Genomic DNA, 20,687 nt, shown 5'->3' with positions numbered 1-20,687 from the left:
ATTGATACCTTAATACAGGCTAGGAAACCTGTTACCAGAAAGATTTACCATAAGATATGGCGTAAATACCTATATTGGTGTGAATCCAAAGGTTACTCTTGGAGTAAGGTTAGGATTCCTAGGATATTGTCTTTTCTACAAGAAGGTTTAGAAAAGGGTTTATCTGCTAGTTCATTAAAGGGACAGATCTCAGCTCTGTCCATTCTGTTACACAAACGTCTGTCAGAAGTTCCTGACGTCCAGGCTTTTTGTCAGGCTTTGGCCAGAATTAAGCCTGTGTTTAAAACTGTTGCTCCACCATGGAGTTTAAACCTTGTTCTTAATGTTTTACAGGGCGTTCCGTTTGAACCCCTTCATTCCATTGATATAAAGTTGTTATCTTGGAAAGTTCTATTTTTAATGGCTATTTCCTCGGCTCGAAGAGTCTCTGAATTATCAGCCTTACATTGTGATTCTCCTTATTTGATTTTTCATTCGGATAAGGTAGTCCTGCGTACTAAACCTGGGGTCAAAAAGCTTCCGCTACCTCTCTTTCTTTTTGGCTTCGTAGCATAATTCGTTTAGCTTATGAGACTGCTGGACAGCAGCCTCCTGAAAGAATTACAGCTCATTCTACTAGAGCTGTGGCTTCCACTTGGGCCTTCAAGAATGAGGCCTCTGTTGAACAGATTTGCAAGGCTGCAACTTGGTCTTCGCTTCATACTTTTTCCAAATTTTACAAATTTGACACTTTTGCTTCATCGGAGGCTATTTTTGGGAGAAAGGTTCTTCAGGCAGTGGTTCCTTCTGTATAAAGAGCCTGCCTATCCCTCCCGTCATCCGTGTACTTTTGCTTTGGTATTGGTATCCCAGAAGTAATGATGACCCGTGGACTGATCACACTTAACAGAAGAAAACATAATTTATGCTTACCTGATAAATTCCTTTCTTCTGTAGTGTGATCAGTCCACGGCCCGCCCTGTTTTTAAGGCAGGTAAATATTTTTTAATTTATACTCCAGTCACCACTTCACCCTTGGCTTTTCCTTTCTCGTTGGTCCTTGGTCGAATGACTGGGAGTGACGTAGAGGGGAGGAGCTATATGCAGCTCTGCTGGGTGAATCCTCTTGCACTTCCTGTTGGGGAGGAGTAATATCCCAGAAGTAATGATGACCCGTGGACTGATCACACTACAGAAGAAAGGAATTTATCAGGTAAGCATAAATTATGTTTTTAGCTTTAGTGTAGAGCTCAGCCTCCCACCTAAAACATCAGACCCCCTGATCCCTCCCAAACAGCTCTCTTCCCTCCCCCACCCCACAATTGTCCCCGCCATCTTAAGTACTGGCAGAAACTCTGCCAGTACTAAAATAAAAGCTATATTTGGGCTTTTTTTGTTTTTGTTTTTTGGCATATTTACATATGCTGCTGTGTAGGATCCCCCCTTAGCCCCCAACCTCACTGATCCCCCACCAAACAGCTTTCTAACCCTCCCCCTCTGCCTTAATGGGCGCCATCTTGGGTACTGGCAGCTGTCTGCCAGTACCCAGTTTAGTAACAAAAAGTATGTTTTTTGTTTTTTTTATTGCCCTTTTCTGTAGTGTAGCTTCCCCCCCCCCAAGACCAACCCCCCACCCCTTCAAGAACCCTTAGATGATCATTTATTTTTTTAAACATTAGTTTTTTTTAAACGTTTCTTAACTTTTTTTTCTGCAGTGTAGCTGTTCCCTCCCGCTCCCACCCCGTGCACGCGCCCGCCCGCCGCCCCCCGTGCGTGCGCGCGCTCCCATGCGTGCCCCCGTCTGTCCCACCCCCGATCCCGCCCCCCTCCACTCCACTCGGCAGGATCGCTTCCAGCTGCTTTCCAGACCAAGGACGTACGCCACACGTCCTCGGTCATTAACTGTATTTTTTTTGAGGACGTGTGGCGTACGTCCTTCGTCGTTAAGGGGTTAATCCAATGTATCCCAACTCCAATCCCACCCATATAAAGATACAATTTCAAAGATATAAGGTCTAACCTGTAGATAGGCGAAAAAATCTTTGTTTTCCAGGAAAAATTCCTCTTTCAGATCAGAAAATGTTTTGACAACCTTAGTCAACGCATCTATCAATTGAGTTAATTTTGTAAGTCTCATCAGTGCCCATCTATTAAATATTATAGAGTGAATTCCTCCTGGAAATTCCGGGTTACTCTAATTAATTGATGATTAGAGATGTTATAGTTAATGCCTAATAATGTGCATATCTTACGCCAAGCTGTCAATACATTATATATAGTTTTTACATTTTTAATTGTTTTGGGGAGTGATTTGGGATAACAGTGAGCAATTGAAATAGGGGAACAGGGATAAATTACATTTTTCTTTTAATTCAAAATGTGAGAAATAATTGGCATTTCCCATCCAACCAACTACAATTTCTCCCATTAGAATCAGATTATATTTCTCTAGGTCTGGTAAGGCCAACTCCCCGTATTTTTTAGGGAGAAAACATTTTTTCAATGCTATCCTAGGCTTCTTACCCTGCCAAATGAAGTATGATAGATCTGAATTAAGTTTGTATGTCCTTTTATTGAGACAAACAGGTATGTTCTGTAGTATATAAAGAATTTTGGGAAGAGAGATCTTTTTGAAGAGTGCTATTCGCCCTGACAAAGATAGAGGGAGATTGTGCCAATTCTTCATGTCTTCTCTAATTTTGGTTAATGTACTTGTAATATTTAATCTATACCTATTGTCTGGTTCTAGTGATATGTGAATTCTAAGGCATTTAAAAGATATACTAAAAGATCATCTGCATAGAGGGCAACTTTAGCTTCTTTTTTGCCTATCTTGATACTATCTACTATACTAGCTACGATGAATAACAGAGGGGAGAGTGGGCAGCCTTGTCGTGTACCTTTTATCTAATGTGATGCTCTGAGATAATTGACCATTTATTATTAATTAAGTTTTAGAATTTTTAGAAATATTTTCCACAAATTGTATAATATGACCATGATAACCAAATTATTTTAAAGAGAAAAATATATGGTCATGAATTACCGAATGCCTTTTCTGCATCCAGTGAAACAACAGCCATATCCTCCAGCGTGTCCTGATCTGTAGTTTCTTTTGTTTGAAGGTAGTCTATTATAAGTAATAATTCTCTAATCTTTACATTTAGCATTTCTTCCTTTCAAAAAGCCTACCTGATCTGGATAAATAATCTGATTCAAATAAATTTGCATTCTTTTGGCTAGAATTGTGACATGGGTTTTTCCCCTGTTTCAATATCAACGTGGTCCGGGATGCAGAGAAGGCGTTCGAACATGGCTCTCCATCTACATTATAACTATTATAAAGATTTTTTAGGTGTAGGATAATATTAGGTTTTAAGATTTTGTAAAATTCATCGGGAAGTAGATCAGGTCCAGGTGATTTATTAAGATAGATTTTATCTATAGTATTAGATATCTCATTTTCTGTAATTGGAGTGTTAATTTTAGCTAATAGTTTGTTATGAAATTGATGGATTTCTAACTCTTTCCCAAAATGTAGATCTATTTTCATAGTGAGTTTCCTTACGAGAATATAAATCTAAATAAAAATCTGTGAAGGCTGATGAAATTTATTTAGGGTTCTTGTACAGGACACACTCCAATTGTATAGCCTCAATGCCTTGGGTTTTATTTAGATTTTTGACCAGCCTTTGCCAACTTTATTCCAATGTCTATAATATTTTGCTTGCAATTTTAATTCTTTTTGTGTATTGGAATATATTAAAAAGGTATCTCGTTATTTTTTGGCCTTAATATATTTCGACCAGTTCTCTCAAATTGGCGTTATTATATGAATTGACTAAATGATTAGTTGTTTCATTCTCTCTCTTACTAAATCTCTTCTTCAAAACATTCAGATAAGCCATAGTGTCTCCTGTTAAAACTGCTTTGGCTGTTTGCCATAAGCTCAGGTCTATTCATTCTTCCCATTTTTTATTGAGAAATTCTTTAAATTTAAAATCCTTAAAGGGACACTGAACCCAAAAATTTTCTTTCGTGATTCAGATAGAGTATGCAATTTTTTTTTAATTTTTTTAAAATAATTTTTATTGAGGTTCACCAAACTGTACAAAGAATAAAAGAACAACCATCAATGCGAAACAACGATACATAAATTCAAACAACAAAGATGGGCAGAGTATGCAATTTTAAGCAACTTTCTAATTTACTCCTTAAATCATTTTTTCTTCGGTCTCTTGCTATCTTTGTTTGAAAAAGAAGGCATCTAAGCTTTTTTTTGGGTTCAGTCTCTGGACAGCACTTTTTTATTGGTGGATGAATTTATCCACCAATCAGCAAGAACAACCCAGGTGGTTCACCAAAAATGGGTCGGCATCTAAACTTACATTTCAATTAAAGATACCAAGAGAATGAAGAAAATTTTATAATAGGAGTAAATTAGAAAGTTGCTTAAAATTTCATGCTCGATCTGAATCACAACAGAAAATTTTGGTTTCAGTGTCCCTTTAAGTAAAAAATATTGGAAAGTGGAAACGGCAAAAAAAGGATTTAAAAGTAAAACAAGAAATAGCCATTCCAATTGGAGCATGATCTGACAAAAAGAAGCGATGAATTGATGCATTAATTCCAATGTTAATTAATCTATTGCTAACTAGAAATATATTTATTCTTGAAAGTAAGTTATATTTTTTGGCCATACAGGAATAACTCTTCGTGTCCGGATTTTGTTCTCTCCATATGTCTTTAACTCCCAAATTATTATAAAATTTCCTGAATTGTCTGTTTTCAGTTGTATCCCTATTAGTTTTAAATTGATTTTTACCTTGTCTTAACCTGTCCAGGGGAAATTGAGGTGACCTTCTACTGTATTTAGTTTTTACTTTGAAGGGAGTCCCAAAATTCGGGATTAAACTGATTAGGTGCATACAGATTACATAATCTATAAATATTATTTTTAATTTTAGTTTTTAATATAACATATATATATCAGCATAAGAAAATATCGCCTAGATTTAGAGTTCTGCGTTAGCCTTAAAAAGCAGCGTTAAGGGGTCCTAACGCTGCTTTTTAATGCCCTCTGGTATTTAGAGTCAGGCAGGAAAGGGTCTACCGTTCACCTTTTTTTCCGCGACTCGAGGCTACCGCAAATCCCCTTACGTCAATTGCGTATCCTATCTTTTCTATGGGATTTGCCTAACGCCGGTATTACGAGTCCTGGAAGAAGTGAGCGGTACAGCCTCTACCGCCAAGACTCCAACCGCAAAAAAAGTCAGTAGTTAAGCGTTTTATGGGCTAACACCCATAAACTACCTATGAACCCCTAAACCGAGGCCCCCCCACATCGCAAACACTATATTAAAAATAATTTAACCCCTAATCTGCCGACCGGACATCGCTGCCACCAACATTATAGCTATAAACCCCTAATCTGCTGTCCCTAACATCGCCGACACCTACATTATATTTATTAACCCCTACTCTGCCCCCCCCAACGTCGCCGCCATCTACCTACACTTATTAACCCCTAATCTGCCGACCGGACATTGCTGCCACTATAATAAATTTATTAACCCCTAAACTGCCGCACTCCTGCCTCGCAAACACTATAATAAATTATATTAACCCCTAATCTGCCCCCCCATCGTCGCCGCCACCACCTAACTACAATTATTAACCCCTAATCTCCCGCCCCCAACGTCGCTGCTACTATACTAAAGTTATTAACCCCTAAACCTAGGTCTAACCCTAACCCTAACACCCCCCTAAGTTAAATATAATTTAAATAAAACGAACTAAAATTACTATCATTAAATAAATTAATCCTATTTAAAACTAAATCGGGTGGGTTGTAATGTTGGGGGGTATTGTATTTTTTTTTACAGGTAAAAGAGCTGATTACTTTGGGGCAATGCCCCGCAAAAAGCCCTTTTAAGGGCTGGTAAAAGAGCTGATTACTTTATAATTTAGTATAGGGTAGGGCATTTTTTTTATTTTGGGGGGCTTTTTTATTTTATTAGGGGGTTTAGATTAGGTGTAATTAGATTAAAATTCTTGTAATATTTTTTAATTTTTTGTAATTTAGTGGGGTTTTTTTGTATTATAGTTTAGTTTATTGAATTGTATTTTAGTTTAGATAATTGTAGTAATTTATTTAATTTATTGATAGTGTAGTGTTAGGTGTATTTGTAACTTAGGTTAGGATTTATTTTACAGGTAATTTTGTAATTATTTTGACTAGGTAGCTATTAAATAGTTATTAACTATTTAATAGCTAGTGTACCTAGTTAAAATAAATACAAAGTTGCTTGTAAAATAAAAATATATCCTAAAATAGCTACAATGTAACTCTTATATTGTAGCTATATTAGGGTTTATTTTATAGGTACGTATTTAGTTTTAAATAGGATTAATTTATTTAATGATAGTAATTTTAGTTCGTTTTATTTAAATTATGTTTAACTTAGGGGGGGTGTAAGGGTTAGGGTTAGACTTAGGTTTAGGGGTTAATAACTTTATTATAGTAGCGGCGACGTTGGGGGCGGGAGATTATGGGTTAATAATTGTAGGTAGGTGGCGGCGATGTTAGGGAGGGCAGATTAGGGGTTAATAAAATGTATTATAGTGTTTGCGAGGCGGGAGTGCGGCGGTTTAGGGGTTAATACATTTATTATAGTGGCGGCGATGTCCGGTCGGCAGATTAGGGGTTAATAAGTGTAGGTAAGTGGCGGCGACGTTGGGGGGGCAGATTAGGGGTTAATAAATATAATTTAGGTGTCGGCGATGTTAGGGACAGCAGATTAGGGGTTCATAGCTATAATGTAGGTGGCGGCGGTGTCCGGTCGGCAGATTAGGGGTTAATAATATAATGCTGGGGTCGGCGATAGTGGGGGCGGCAGATTAGGGGTTTTTAGACTCGAGGTTCATGTTAGGGTGTTAGGTGTAGACTTAGAAAGTGTTTCCCCATAGGAAACAATTCTTTTTTGCAGGTGTTAGGTTTTTTTACAGCCAGCTCAGCCTCATTGTTTCCTATGGGGATATCGTGCACAAGCACGTTTTTCCAGCTTACCGCTACCGTAAGCAACGCTGGTATTGAGGGTTGAAGTGAAGCTAAATTATGCTCAATGCTCACTTTTCTGAGGCTAACACAGCCATTCAGAAAACTCGTTATACCAGCGTTGTCTTAAGGGTGCGCTGGAAAAAAAAGGAGCGTTAGAGCCACAGGTTTTTACCGACAAAACTCTAAATCTAGCGGTTAATTTTTATATTGCAAATTTTTACCCATCAAAATAGCCACCCCATTTTTCCTTGCAATCGATGGGGGTGCTATCACCAGTGAGTATTAAGTTTTAGGACTTCCTTCATTGATAAATGTGTTTCTTGCAAAAAGGCGATTTCAGAATGTAATTTTTTAAGGTGTAAGAATGGCTTTCCTCTTTATAGGGAAGGTGATCCCCCGTTCCAAGATGTAATCACTAAATTAAAATCTTTATTCATAGGTTATCTTAATCAGGAGGTAAATGAAAAAAATTATTAAAAAAGAGAGGGGTGACCAGGAGTGAAGGGGAAAAAAGGGGGGGATACTGTCGCTTGACTCTATCATACACAATACAAAAATACATTCCCAAACCAAATTCCATCCCGTTGCTGAATCTAAGGACACCTTTAAGGTACTTTCCTAGGACATTACCTATATGTTTTTTTTTTTTTAAATTGCTCTGCTTCTTTAATATTATCAAAGAGATTAACTGTTTTATCATCAAAAACTTTCAGTGTGGCTGGATAAATAACTGTAGCCCTAATCCCTTCCTTTATCATTCTACCACATATCGGTGTTAACTCTTTTCTCTTGGTTAACGTTCGCATGAACAGTCTTGGAAGATCTTCATCTAAGCATTCTCTATTTGAACCTTCTGTTTCTTTCTAAAATGTTGCAAAATAAGAATCTTATCTTGGAAATTTAAGATTTTGGCAATAATCGGTCTAGGTCTTATACTTCCATCTTTATTAGATAGATTTTTACCTATTCTATGCACCCCCACTGTTATTGGGATACGTGTGTTAGGAATCTCTAAAATAGAGGGGAGTGTGGTAGATACAAATTTAAGTAAATCTTCATATGTATTAAATTCAGGGACTCCTATTATCCTAATATTGTTTCTTCTACTTTGGTTTTCAAGATCTAATTTTGACTGCATTTTAAAAATCATTTTTTTATTTTCCTCTGAGTTCTGTGTATGTCAGAGGCATCCTCTAGATCAGACATACGCTGTTCTACCTCTTGTACTCTATAACTTCTGCCTTAAAGAAGTTATCTCTGATTTAATTTCTATTTTGAGAGAGTCTAATTGAGGAGATAAGGATTCAATGATGAATTTATCCAACAGTTCAATCATTTAAAGGGGGTTGTTATCTGCTTAAACCTCAAATAAGGTTTCCATAGAAGTTTTTGTTTTTCTTTCTCTTTGTTTGTTTGCCATTGTTGGGGATTTAACCCTAGACTGCGAAGTGGGTGATAAAAATCTTTCCATAAAGGGAATTATAAAGTAAAGGGAAAAGGGAGTGAGAGGTGGTCAACCTATAGTGTTCTGTTAAGTGTGAACTTAAATCTTTCCAATCTTAGGGGTGTGTGACAAAACAAAAAAAGGGTGGGTGAAGGGGTATGTAATCTAACGAATGCAGTGAAAGTAGTGTGTGTGTGTTTAATTAAGGCAGTTCTATGGTTAGATCTCTTAAACAGATGGGTTCCTGAAGAAAGGAAGAAATACAGAGGCGCCTCTTAGTGCAGTATCACCAAGCAGGGTAAAATCAACAGTACATATATTGATGTATACACTCACATTTGGTGAAGCACACTATAGTGCAATTGTGTTAGACCGAGACTTCTGAGCCGCTCGGCTGACTCTGGCCTCTCCAACAAATGAACGGGAATGGTTCAGTGTCCTCTGTGTCTTGGTGCAAAGCTCTGCATCCAGCAGCCACTTCTACTACTTGTCAGCAAATGCCCAATAATCAAGAGCAGGTTTGAGGTTCAAAGGACCTTCCAAGGACCAACAATAATAGCGGTAGTATGTTTAAAACAAATTTAATGTAAAAACATAATTTATGTAAGAACTTACCTGATAAATTCATTTCTTTCATATTGGCAAGAGTCCATGAGCTAGTGACGTATGGGATATGCATTCCTACCAGGAGGAGCAAAGTTTCCCAAACCTCAAAATGCCTATAAATACACCCCTCACCACACCCACAATTCAGTTTAACAAATAGCCAAGAAGTGGGGTGATAAGAAAGGAGCAAAAGCATCAAACAAGTAAATTGAAATAATTGTGCTTTATACAAAAAAATCATAACCACCACAAAAAAAGGGTGGGCCTCATGGACTCTTGCCAATATGAAAGAAATGAATTTATCAGGTAAGTTCTTACATAAATTATGTTTTCTTTCATGTAATTGGCAAGAGTCCATGAGCTAGTGACGTATGGAATAGCAGATACCCAAGATGTGGAACTTCCACGCAAGAGTCACTAGAGAGGGAGGGATAAAATAAAGACAGCCAATTCCGCTGAAAAAAATAATCCTAAACCCAAATCAAAATGTTTTAATCTTATAATGAAAAAAACTGAATTATAAGCAGAAGAATCAAACTGAAACAGCTGCCTGAATACTTTTCTACCAAAAACTGCTTCAGAAGAAGAAAAAACATTAAAATGGTAGAATTTAGTAAAAGTATGCAAAGAAGACCAAGTTGCTGCTTTGCAAATCTGATCAACAGAAGCTTCATTCCTAAAAGCCCAGGAAGTAGAAACTGACCTTGTAGAATGAGCCGTAATCCTTTGAGGCGGGGATTTACCCGACTCCACATAAGCAAGATGAATCAAAGACTTTAACAAAGACACCAAAGAAATGGCAGAAGCCTTCTGACCTTTCCTTGAACCAGAAAAGATAACAAATAGACTAGAAGTCTTTCTGAAATCTTTAGTAGCTTCAACATAATATTTCAAAGCTCTTACTACATCCAAAGAATGTAAAGATCTCTCCAGAGAATTGTTAGGATTAAGACAAAATGAAGGGACAACAATTTCTCTACTAATGTTGTTAGAATTCACAACTTTAGGTAAAAAATTAAATGAAGTCCGCAACACCGCCTTATCCTGATGAAAAATCAGAAAAGGAGATTCACAAGAAAGAGCAGATAACTCAGAAACTCTTCTAGCAAAAGAGATGTCCAAAAGGAACAAAACTTTCCAAGAAAGTAATTTAATATCCAGAGAATGCATAGGTTCAAACGGAGGAGCCTGTAAAGCCCTCAGAACCAAATTAAAACTCCAAGGAGGAGAGATTGACTTAATGACAGGCTTAATACGAACCAAAGCCTGTACGAAACAATGAATATCAAGATGATTAGCAATTTTTCTGTGAAAAAGAACAGAAAGAGCAGAGATTTGTCCTTTCAAGGAACTTGCAGACAAACCTTTTTCCAAACCATCCTGAAGAAACTGTAAAATTCTAGGAATTCTAAAAGACTGCCAAGGGAATTTATGAGAAGAACACCAAGAAATGTAAGACTTTCAAAATCGGTAATAAATCTTTCTAAACACAGATTTACGAGCCTGTAACATAGTATTAATCACTGAATCAGAGAAACCTCTATGACTAAGTATTAAGCGTTCAATCTCCATACCTTCAAATTTAATGATTTGAGATCCTGATGGAAAAATGGGCCTTGAGATAGAAGGTCTGGCCTTAACGGAAGTGTCCAAGGTTGGCAACTGGCCATCCGAACGAGATCCGCGTACCAAAACCTGTGTGGCCATGCTGGAGCCACCAGCAGTACAAACGAACGCTCCATTAGTATTTTGGAAATCACTTTTGGAAGAAGAACTAGAGGCGGAAAGATATAAGCAGGTTGATAATTCCACGGAAGTGACAACGCGTCCACCGCTTCCGCCTGAGGATCCCTGGATCTGGACAGATACCTGGGAAGTTTCTTGTTTAGATGAGAAGTCATTTCTGGAAGTCCCCAGATTTGAGCAATCTGAAGAAATACCTCTGGGTGAAGAGACCATTCGCCCGGATGTAACGTCTGGCGACTGAGATAATCCGCTTCCCAATTGTCTACACCTGGGATGTGAACAACAGATATTAGACAGGAGCTGGATTCCGCCCATACAAGTATCCAAGATACTTTTTTCATAGCCTGAGGACTGTGAGTCCCACCTTGATGATTGACATACGCCACGGTTGTGACATTGTCTCCTGAGATTCCCAAACCCCCTGCGCTGTCAGAGATCCCCATACAGCTCCCCAACCTGAAAGACTCGCATCTGTTGAGATCACAGTCCAGGTTGGACGAACAAAAGAGGCCCCTTGAATTAAACGATGGTGATCCAACCACCAAGTCAGAGAAGCTCGAACATTGGGATTTAAGGATATTAATTGTGATATCTTTGTATAATCCCTGCACCATTGGTTCAGCATACAAAGCTGGAGAGGTCTCATGTGAAAACGAGCAAAGGGGATCGCGTCCGATGCAGCAGTCATGAGACCTAGAATTTCCATGCACAAAGCTACCAAAGGGAATGATTGAGACTGAAGGTTTCGACAAGCTGAAACCAATTTCAGATGTCTCTTTTCTGTTAGAGATAAAGTCATGGACACTGAATCTATTTGGAAACCCAAAAAGGTTACCCTTGTCTGAGGAATCAAGGAACTCTTTGGTAAATTGATCCTCCAACCATGTTTTTGAAGAAACAACACAAGTTGATTCGTATGAGATTCTGCAGAATGTAAAGACTGAGCAAGTACCAAGATATCGTCCAAATAAGGAAATACCGCAATACCCTGTTCTCTGATTACAAAGAGAAGGGCACCGAGAACCTTTGAAAAGATCCATGGAGCTTGTTGCTAGGCCAAAAGGAAGAGCAACAAACTGGTAATGCCTATCTAGAAAAGAGAATCTCAGGAACTGATAGTGGTGTGGATGAATTGGTCTATTGTAGACATATAATGCCTTTGCTGAACAAAAGGCAGAATAGTCCTTATAGTCACTATTTTGAACGTTGGTATCCTTACATAACGATTCAATATTTTTAGATTCAGAACTGGTCTGAAAGAATTCTCCTTCTTTGGTACAATGAACAGATTTGAGTAAAACCCCAGACCCCGTTCCAGATCTGGAACTGGCACAATTACTCCAGCCGACTCAGGAGGAGGCGTGGTAATGGGAAAAATGTGTTTACTGATTGGTTGTAGTCCTTTTAAATAGGTAGCGGTAGTTTAGTAATATACAGACCGAGGAAACGGCGTTGCACGTCTAGAAACGCGTCACTGTTTTTAATTTGTTTTTACATTAAATTTGTTTTAAACATACTACCACTATCATTAATAGGCCTCGGAAGGCCCTTAAGAATCTCAAACCTGCTCTTCATTATTGGGCATTTGCTGACAAGTACTAGAAGTGGCTGCTGGATGCAGAGCTTTGCACCAAGGTACTGAGGACACTGAACCATTCCCCTTCATTTGTTGGAGAGGCCAGAGTCAGCCGAGCGGCTCAGAAGTCTCGGTCTAACACAATTGAATAGTGGGCTTCACCAAATGTGAGTGTATACATCAATATATGTACTGTTGATTTTACCCTGCTTGGTTATACTGCATTTAGAGGCGCCTCTGTATTTCTTCCTTTCTTCTTGTGGAGACGTTATACCGATATTTCAGTTGTGAATCATTTGGTTCTATAGGGTTTCATTTGTAAGATTTACCATCATATCATAGCGCCCCCTATCAGTATTAGAGTGATTAGTTCACCACTTCTTAACGCTGTTTACTCGATCTCTTAAACCTGTTTGTTTTTGTTTTTTTTAACAGCTACCAATCTTTATGGCTAAATGTGTTATATAATCAGTACTTAGTCCATTCAGATTACACATAGAGATAAAAACCTTCTAACCTTTTTATAATAAGTAGAAATTAATCAAAAATGTATACTTTTTAACCAGAAAAAAAAATGATACACCCTAATATTAAAGCTAAGTACTACCTCTTGTAGTGTGTTATATGTGGGGTTGCTTGTCTGTACCGAAAACCTAGTTTTATATTAAATCCAAAATTTTTTATCTCAAGTAAAACAACCCAGTTTAAAGCTGGAGAGATACAGCTCTAAGTATTTTTTACCAGTGATTACATTTTTAGATTTTACAATGTCTCAATAGGTTATAATTTGCAAAATCAGGTTAAGCTCTTATAGTGTGTTATATATTAGATTGCTTATCTTTACTAAAAACCTAGTATTATATCAATTCCATTTTTTATCTCAAGTAAAGCAACCCAGTTTGGAGCTGGAGAAATGCAGTTCTAAGTATATTTTATCAAAGACTCAAATTTTAGATTTTACAATGCCTCAGTAAATTATAATTTGCACAATTAGGCTTTGATTAATGTATACATAAACAGCACTGCTTTCTCCTATTTGATTGTTTGCTTTATTAAGGAGTATGTCCTTTTAAAGAAGCTCTGGCCTTCTTTTAGTAGTATGTATAAGTGTAACAAAGTTGACTTTTCTAGATGGAAAAACTATACGAAACACAGATTTTCTGCCAGGTTGTTTTTAAAGCTGCTCACATTTTTATAATTTGTAGAATTTAAGTATCTTCATCTGGGCTGGCTTGTTCACTGGGATTAAACAGTACTTGTAGCAAAAGTGGCGATGAATAAACAAACAGAATGTCCCACACTCCCAGACTGTTTTATCCAGACCCTAGGACTTACTTTTCCTTTTTCCCTTTAATATGTGTTTTAGCTCTGAGTCTGATGTATCTTTTATCAAACCCGCCCCCCAAAAAAACAAAAACCCTGGGTGCTTATTATCTCCACCGGCCTGTAGTCTCCTTACAGAAAGAACTTAATTTCCCAAATTATTAGCCTTTATGAATTCAGATCCCTTCACCTAGATTCATTTCTTCACTGTTTTTAAGAAATTGTTTTAATGTGCACAATAACAAATGAACAAATCAATAAATCCCTTAATCCCAGACTATTATGACCACTTCCTAGGATTTATGATCTTATCCCAAAGATATATAAATGATTCTAAGGCAAGTCCTATTTAAAAGAACTCCCAAACAAACTTTCTGCCTTTACAGGCCTGTAGTCTCCTGGTAGTCAGTGTTAGGGATATTTTCCAAACTTTTTGTTCCACTTAATGGCTTTATAGGTTTCCATTTGTTTCACCTAAGTTGGTGTCTTCACTGGGCTAAAAGGTATTTCAACATATGTGAAGTAGTATATTAGTGCCCAAACAATGCAGTCTTCCAGATAACAATAAGCAGACACAGTACTCCACACTCCCAGACTATGTTACCAAAACTTAGGGCTTACCTCCTTTCTTTGCAAATATATGTTAGGCATTAAAATGGCACTTCAGGGAATCATACCCTTTTTAGCATGCTTATCCGCACCTTATCGTCAGGGCTGGAGTTGTTCCTTTGGGTTTTAGTTATTTCTTGTCCTTAGAAATCAGCAAACGCTGCAAACCTTTACAGCGCTATTAGCACAGATGAACGGTGCTATCAGGGAGGAGAGCGGGCATTGCAAGGCCCTTTCTAGCTCTTCCCTGCTGAGCAGGCTCCAAGCAAATACTCTCTCTGGGGTCACAGTCGGACGGCATCAAACAGGCCAGTGTGCTCCAGTGTTTGTGGAGCTTGTCCGCTTGATGAGATGCATGTGTGCATGTGTCCACGTGATCCTGCGTACTCTCACGTGATCTCACACACTCTCCTCCCCCATCTGAACCTAAAAATACCTTTCCTCTTATACAACAGATAAAATTAAGCAACACAATATAACTGTTACTTTCTAAAATGTGGTTATTTCTTACAGATCCCTGTGTTTAAAGGGGCATCTAGACCTCTTTTAGGAGAGTGCATTCATGCATCTGATTATCATGGCAAGGATGGTTTGGGGGATGTCCCAGACCCTGACTCCCCTGGGCTAGACGTCGTGCAGAAGGAGCATGCTGTTATTGCAATGTTGAGGATAGCCAATGAGCACCCTGGTCAGGTGAGAAAATCCCAAGTACAATATACTTTAATTCAAACTGTAAATGAAGGAAATATATATATCAATTACTGTAGTCTTCATAGGGACTGACTACACATATATAATATTTAGCATATGTTTGTTATCCTATTATAAAACAATTTAGATTTTTTTTTAATTTTTTTTAAATTTACACCATTAATACAATGTATTACCTTGTATGGATAGAGGTATAGCATATGATATAAATTACCCAGTATGTGAGACTATATTTTAAAACATCACAAAATGAAGTGACATATTGCAGCCTTATTTGTGTCAAAGTACAACTGTACCGCTTCTGTCAGAGGTCTCTTGTGTGAAAAATAAACAACCAAACCTGCTATGTAGAATAGAGTTACATATTATACATGTAGGTGTAGATCTTAAGCTGTAGATTTAGCCAGGCCTGCCCTTTGGGGGCTCTGCAATGTCAAAGGGGAGATTGGGAGAAGGTACAATGTACAACCTGTGTCTAATTTTATGAAGTAGTGTTTATGGTATCAGAAGGTGTAATATTTAGCATCATTCTTTATATAGGTAACACTGAATATCGGGACAAGGGGGGGGGCATACAGGGGGCAGAACATATAGGGCATATATAAGGTGACCATATTGCCGGTTTAAAAGGGGACACATATGAAAAATACATATGTCAGAGTTCTATCACAAAACATTTCTTTAAACAGCCCTGACATATGTATTTTTCATATGTGTCCCTTTTTAAAGCGGCAATATGGTCATAAAGGGGGAGGGGAAGAAGGGTGCTGAGTAGTGGGGCTACACAAATTTGTCTTGCCCAGGGCCCCTCAAATTCTAAGGGTGGCCCTGATTCAGCTAATGCTATCTACATAAGCCAAGCCCATCAGGAACATAAGAATGCATGTTTTGATAAAGGGACATTCCATCAAAAACTGAAATGCATTTACAATAGAGACATCTTACAATACACTTGTATTAGCAAAATACTTCTAGTAAAAGCTACTACTGTTTTAATGAGCGCTTTTACTGTGCATAGACAACATGTGCCAGCATGTCGTGTCTTGTTGAGGGTTTACATGATACAAGCCACTGCCGGGCTCTCTGAACAGGCACCCCATTTAAAATGCTGGTTCTCTTAAGAATGTGAAGCAGTGATATTGTTTAATAGATGCCTTTTTTGATAAGTCAACTGCAAAAATCATTGTAGTCAAAACAGAAATAAATTGATGAGCATTTTTAATTTTGGTTGAAATGTCACTTTAAATGAGCTGAGTGTAAACGATATAATTGAAGACATGTGTATGTATTATACAAGCCAATTAAGGTATGTCTGAATTAAGCCATTACTATATTGGTGTTAAAAATGTGTGAGGTGTAATAAAATGGGTACAGTAAGGGACCAGAGCTAGTTACAATTCAAAGAACGTCTGGAACACTTGGAAATGGATTATAGATTAAAATACATGATAAATTAAAATGCTAAACACGCTTGTAAACTGAGCTGTGGTGTTGGGAAGGCTATCTTGCAAACAATCAGGGCCTATGACATCAGTTGAATTAGCAAACATACTGGAGACAGTAAGGATTATGCTAATTAAAGGGACATGAAATCCAATTTTTTTTCTTTTGTAATTCTGGTGAAGCATGCAATGTTAAACTACTTTACAGTTTACTTTTTGTTCTTTTGTTATTTTTGTTGAAAGACATTCCTAGGTAGGCTCAGGAGAGACTGATTGGTGGATGCACATGTATGCCTTATATAATTGGCTCACCCTTGTGCATTGCAGTTTCTTCAGCAACAGATACCAAGAGAATTAAGCAAATAATATAAGTTGTTTAAAATTCTATTCTCTATCTGAATCGAGAAAGAAAAAATATGGGTTTCATTTCCCTTTAAGGTGGGTCGTTTAACCCACTCCAGTTTTCACTTTGTGGTCTCAACTAGGAGGGTTTTCCAGGTGAAAGCAACTTCCATCTGGGCATATGGGCATTGTCAGGTGATGTGAGCCGCCACACAGGGTGGCACTTGATGAACATTAGCAGGGAATAGCTATAAACCAATAAGCATTTGCAGGAAGTTCACATCTGCCAATGAGCATTAGTAGTAAGGGCCTATCAGCTAATGCACATTAGTAGGAAGAACGCAACTGATACAGCTATGTAAGTTCAATTTAAACTGAAACAGTAATTACATTTTTCATACAACAGTAATAAAAAGAATAAACAAATATAACCTGTTTAAATGCTGCCCTTTCATATAGATGATTTGTATTGTGTACAGCGCCCCAAACATTTCTGTTGTGCTGCTATAGAATTACATATCAGCCAAGTCTTAACGTTTTTAAAACAAATTAACATCAGTTTTACTGCAAATATTTTCCACCCACCATTTGCCTTATGTGATGGAGCCAATCTAGGCTTTAGTCTGCAAACAACAAGACTAGTTATGTCATAATATTAGTATAAAATGTACTGTAATTTGCAATTGTTATCTGATAAAGCCAATAAGGGATTGGATATGTAGCAGAGTTAGCCTTGATAAGTCAGTAGAGGGCCTTTTATATTTTTCGAGAATTAGAAAATTCGAACTTTTCAGAGTTAATGTTACAGTAAAATCGAACATGCAATTTTAAACAACTTTCCAAATTATGTTATCACATTTGCTCTGTTTCTTGAGATTAGGAGTGTGTACGTGTGTTTAGCAGTCAATGACAGCAGTGTTTGCAGCTAACATATAGCGAGAGAGCTATAAACATTGTTACAAACACTGTTGTCAGGTGACTTAAAGGGACAGTTTACTCAAAAAATTTCTCCCCTTTAATTTGTTCCCAATGATCCACTTTACCTGCTGGAGTGTATTAAATTGTTTACAAGTAGCTCATTTACCCTTATATTGGCATTTGAAATAGTTAATTTAGCATGTAGTATCCCCACCTATTCTGAAAATTTGTGGCCGCAGGTCCAAGCTATAGATAAGCTTTGTAAACACAGCTAGCAGAAGAAATTACACTCCCAGTGGGCTATAGCAGAGATAAGGTAATACAATGTGGATTTTCCATTGTTCTCTAAAAGTACTGTTGATTGTTTTATGGACAGATATAAGATAAAGAAGCAGGTATATGTACACAATACTATACAGTAATGAGATCTGATTATACCTGCAAGCTCAACCTATTTTATTAGGCTGTGGCTTCAAAACACAAAATCAGAGCTATAATATACACAAATAAACCTTAAAAAGTTAATTTTCATAATTTTTTTACTCTGCATTTGGTAAAAAGCAATTGTAAACACATTAAGGGAAAAACTATTTTACAGTATACTGTCCCTTTAAGACACTTATATGCTCCTGAACTCACCTAGGATTACTCTTTAACAAAGGATACCAAGAGAACTGAGCAAAATTGATATAAATAAACTGGAAAGTTGTTTAAAATGTCATGCTCTATCCAATCCATTTAAAGGCTAAAAATTAAATGTGCATAGGTGCACTTCAATTTGAAATATAAGAATTTTTGTAATATACTTCTGTTAGCAAAAATCTTCTGACACTTGCTCAAACACAAATTATTTCCCTGACACCATTTAGTCTGTCTTGTGCTCTCCCCGCTGTAGTGAAACAGCAGTAACAAACCTTCTCACAGTATTCTATACCCTCATACTACATATATGCTGCCATGTAGTGTAATGTTTGCCAAGGTACTAACTCAAAATCTCCATGCACACAGTGGAAAGTAGAGTCCATGGAATGAGTTGCCATCATAAGATTTAGGATTAAAGATCTAAGGCATTATACCATAAGTAGGCCGTTTTATGGCAGGTATAGTCCAGTACATGAATAATGGCATGAGCGAGTACTCATGGAAGGATTGTTTTATTCTGTAATACAGATAATTAACAAACTGTGTTAGCAATCAATAAGTAAACATTCTGTGTCTTTCCATATTAATTGTTTGATTCCACTATAGGTAACCCTGGTTGCAACAGGACCTCTGACTAACTTGGCTTTAGCTGTGAATATGGACCCAACTTTTCCCCAAAAGATTAAAAGTCTTTTTATCATGGGTGGAAACATGGAATGTAAGTATTCATTTTAATAATAAGCATTCCCACAATGCCTAGTGTGCCAGCACCACTGAAAGGACACAGGAGTGTTTACGAACAGCCACAACTACATTTTAAAATCATATAAAATAAACTGAAGATACAGTAACTAAATGTAACACCTAAAATCTATTTTATTCACCAACTAGTGGGAAAGCCTGCCCAGAGGGCAGTCTATTGTGGTGACGGAACCACCCTGCCATTTCCGGAAGGGCAGTCTATTGTGACGAAACCACCCTGCCATTTTTGGATTCTGAAAATGGCAGGGTGGTGAAAGAATCCACCTGGAGATTCTTTCTCCACCCTGCCATCCAGGTGTATTCCGAAAATGGCAGGGTGGTGAAAGAATCCATCCCCTTGAATTCCTAATGGCTGATTTGATTCTTCAAATTCAAATCAGCCAATATGATGAGAGCTACTGAAATCCTATTGACTAATTTAAACAGCCAATAGGATTTCAGTAGCTCTCATCCTAGTGGCTGATTTGAATTTGAAGAATCAAATCAGCCAATAGGAATTCAAGGGACGCCATCTTTAATCGCGTACCTTGAATTCACTATTCAGTGTACGGCGGAGATCATATGAAGAGGATCCTCCATGCTCCATGGCTCCGCGGTCGCCAGTCTTCAGTTCCAAGATCGCCGGTCTTAAGTTCAATGGTCGCCGGTCTTCAACTCCGCGATCATCGATCTTCAGCTCTGCCCTCCGCTCCTTGCCGGATTGCCCCCGAAGAAGAAAGAAGAGGTCGCAGCTTGGAACAGGACCTTCTCCGCTGGACTTCAGGAACAGTGAGTACCAACCTAGGGGTTAGACTTGTTTTTTTTTAAAGGTTTTTTTGGGGGGGTTGTTTTATTTAGATTAGGGATGGGCAGTAAAAGAGCTAAATGCCCTTTTAAGGGCAATGCCCAAACAAATGCCCTTTTCAGAGCAATGGGTAGTTTAGGTTTTTTAGTGTTAGGTTCTTTTATTTTGGGGGGTTTGGTGGGTGGGGGGGGGGTTTACTGTTAGCGGGTACTTTGTGTATTTCTTTGTAAAAAAGCTGATTATCTTGGGGCAGTGACCTGCAAAAATCCCTTTTAAGGGCTACTGGTAGTTTATTCTTAGAGTAGGGGGTGTTTTTATTTTGGGGGGCTTTTTTATTTTCATAGGGATCAGGTTTAATTTTGTAAAATTTGGTAATTTAGATTTTTTATTTTCTGTAATGTTAGCCTTTTTTATTTTTTGTAAACTTTATTAGTTTAGGTAATTTGGGTTAATTTAAGGGGGTGTTAGGTTAGGGTACTTAGTTATTTAAATAGTTATTTGCGTTGTGGGTTTTGGCGGTTTAAGGGGTTAATAAGTTAATTAGGTTTATTGCGATGTGGGAGTTTAGGGGTTAATAGGGTAAATAGGTTTATTGCGATGTAGGGGTTTTGCGGTTTAGGGGTTAATAGGATCATTAGGTTTATTGCGATGTGGGGGTTTTGCAGTTTAGAGGTTAATAGGGTAATTAGGTGTATTCCGATGTGGGTGGTTGACGGTTAAGGGGTTAATTACTTTATTATTTA

The 20,687-nt window shown here is 37.7% G+C and overlaps 1 protein-coding gene across 4 annotated transcripts in view; it reads left to right on the top strand.

Moving 5' to 3' along the window:
- Nucleotides 1-20,687, top strand: part of LOC128654052 (inosine-uridine preferring nucleoside hydrolase) — a 134,002-nt gene that overhangs the window by 80,280 nt on the left and 33,035 nt on the right. For all 4 annotated transcript variants that reach the window (XM_053707712.1, XM_053707711.1, XM_053707710.1 and 1 more), the window contains exons 3-4: nt 14,857-15,036; nt 19,005-19,116. In XM_053707712.1, coding sequence (XP_053563687.1) covers nt 14,857-15,036; nt 19,005-19,116 — 292 coding nt within the window. The remainder of the gene's footprint in view (nt 1-14,856; nt 15,037-19,004; nt 19,117-20,687) is intronic.

Source organism: Bombina bombina, chromosome 3 (genome assembly GCF_027579735.1).
Source record: "Bombina bombina isolate aBomBom1 chromosome 3, aBomBom1.pri, whole genome shotgun sequence".
NCBI classification, from domain to species: domain Eukaryota; kingdom Metazoa; phylum Chordata; class Amphibia; order Anura; family Bombinatoridae; genus Bombina; species Bombina bombina.
This window is presented reverse-complemented; position numbering and strand designations above follow the sequence as displayed.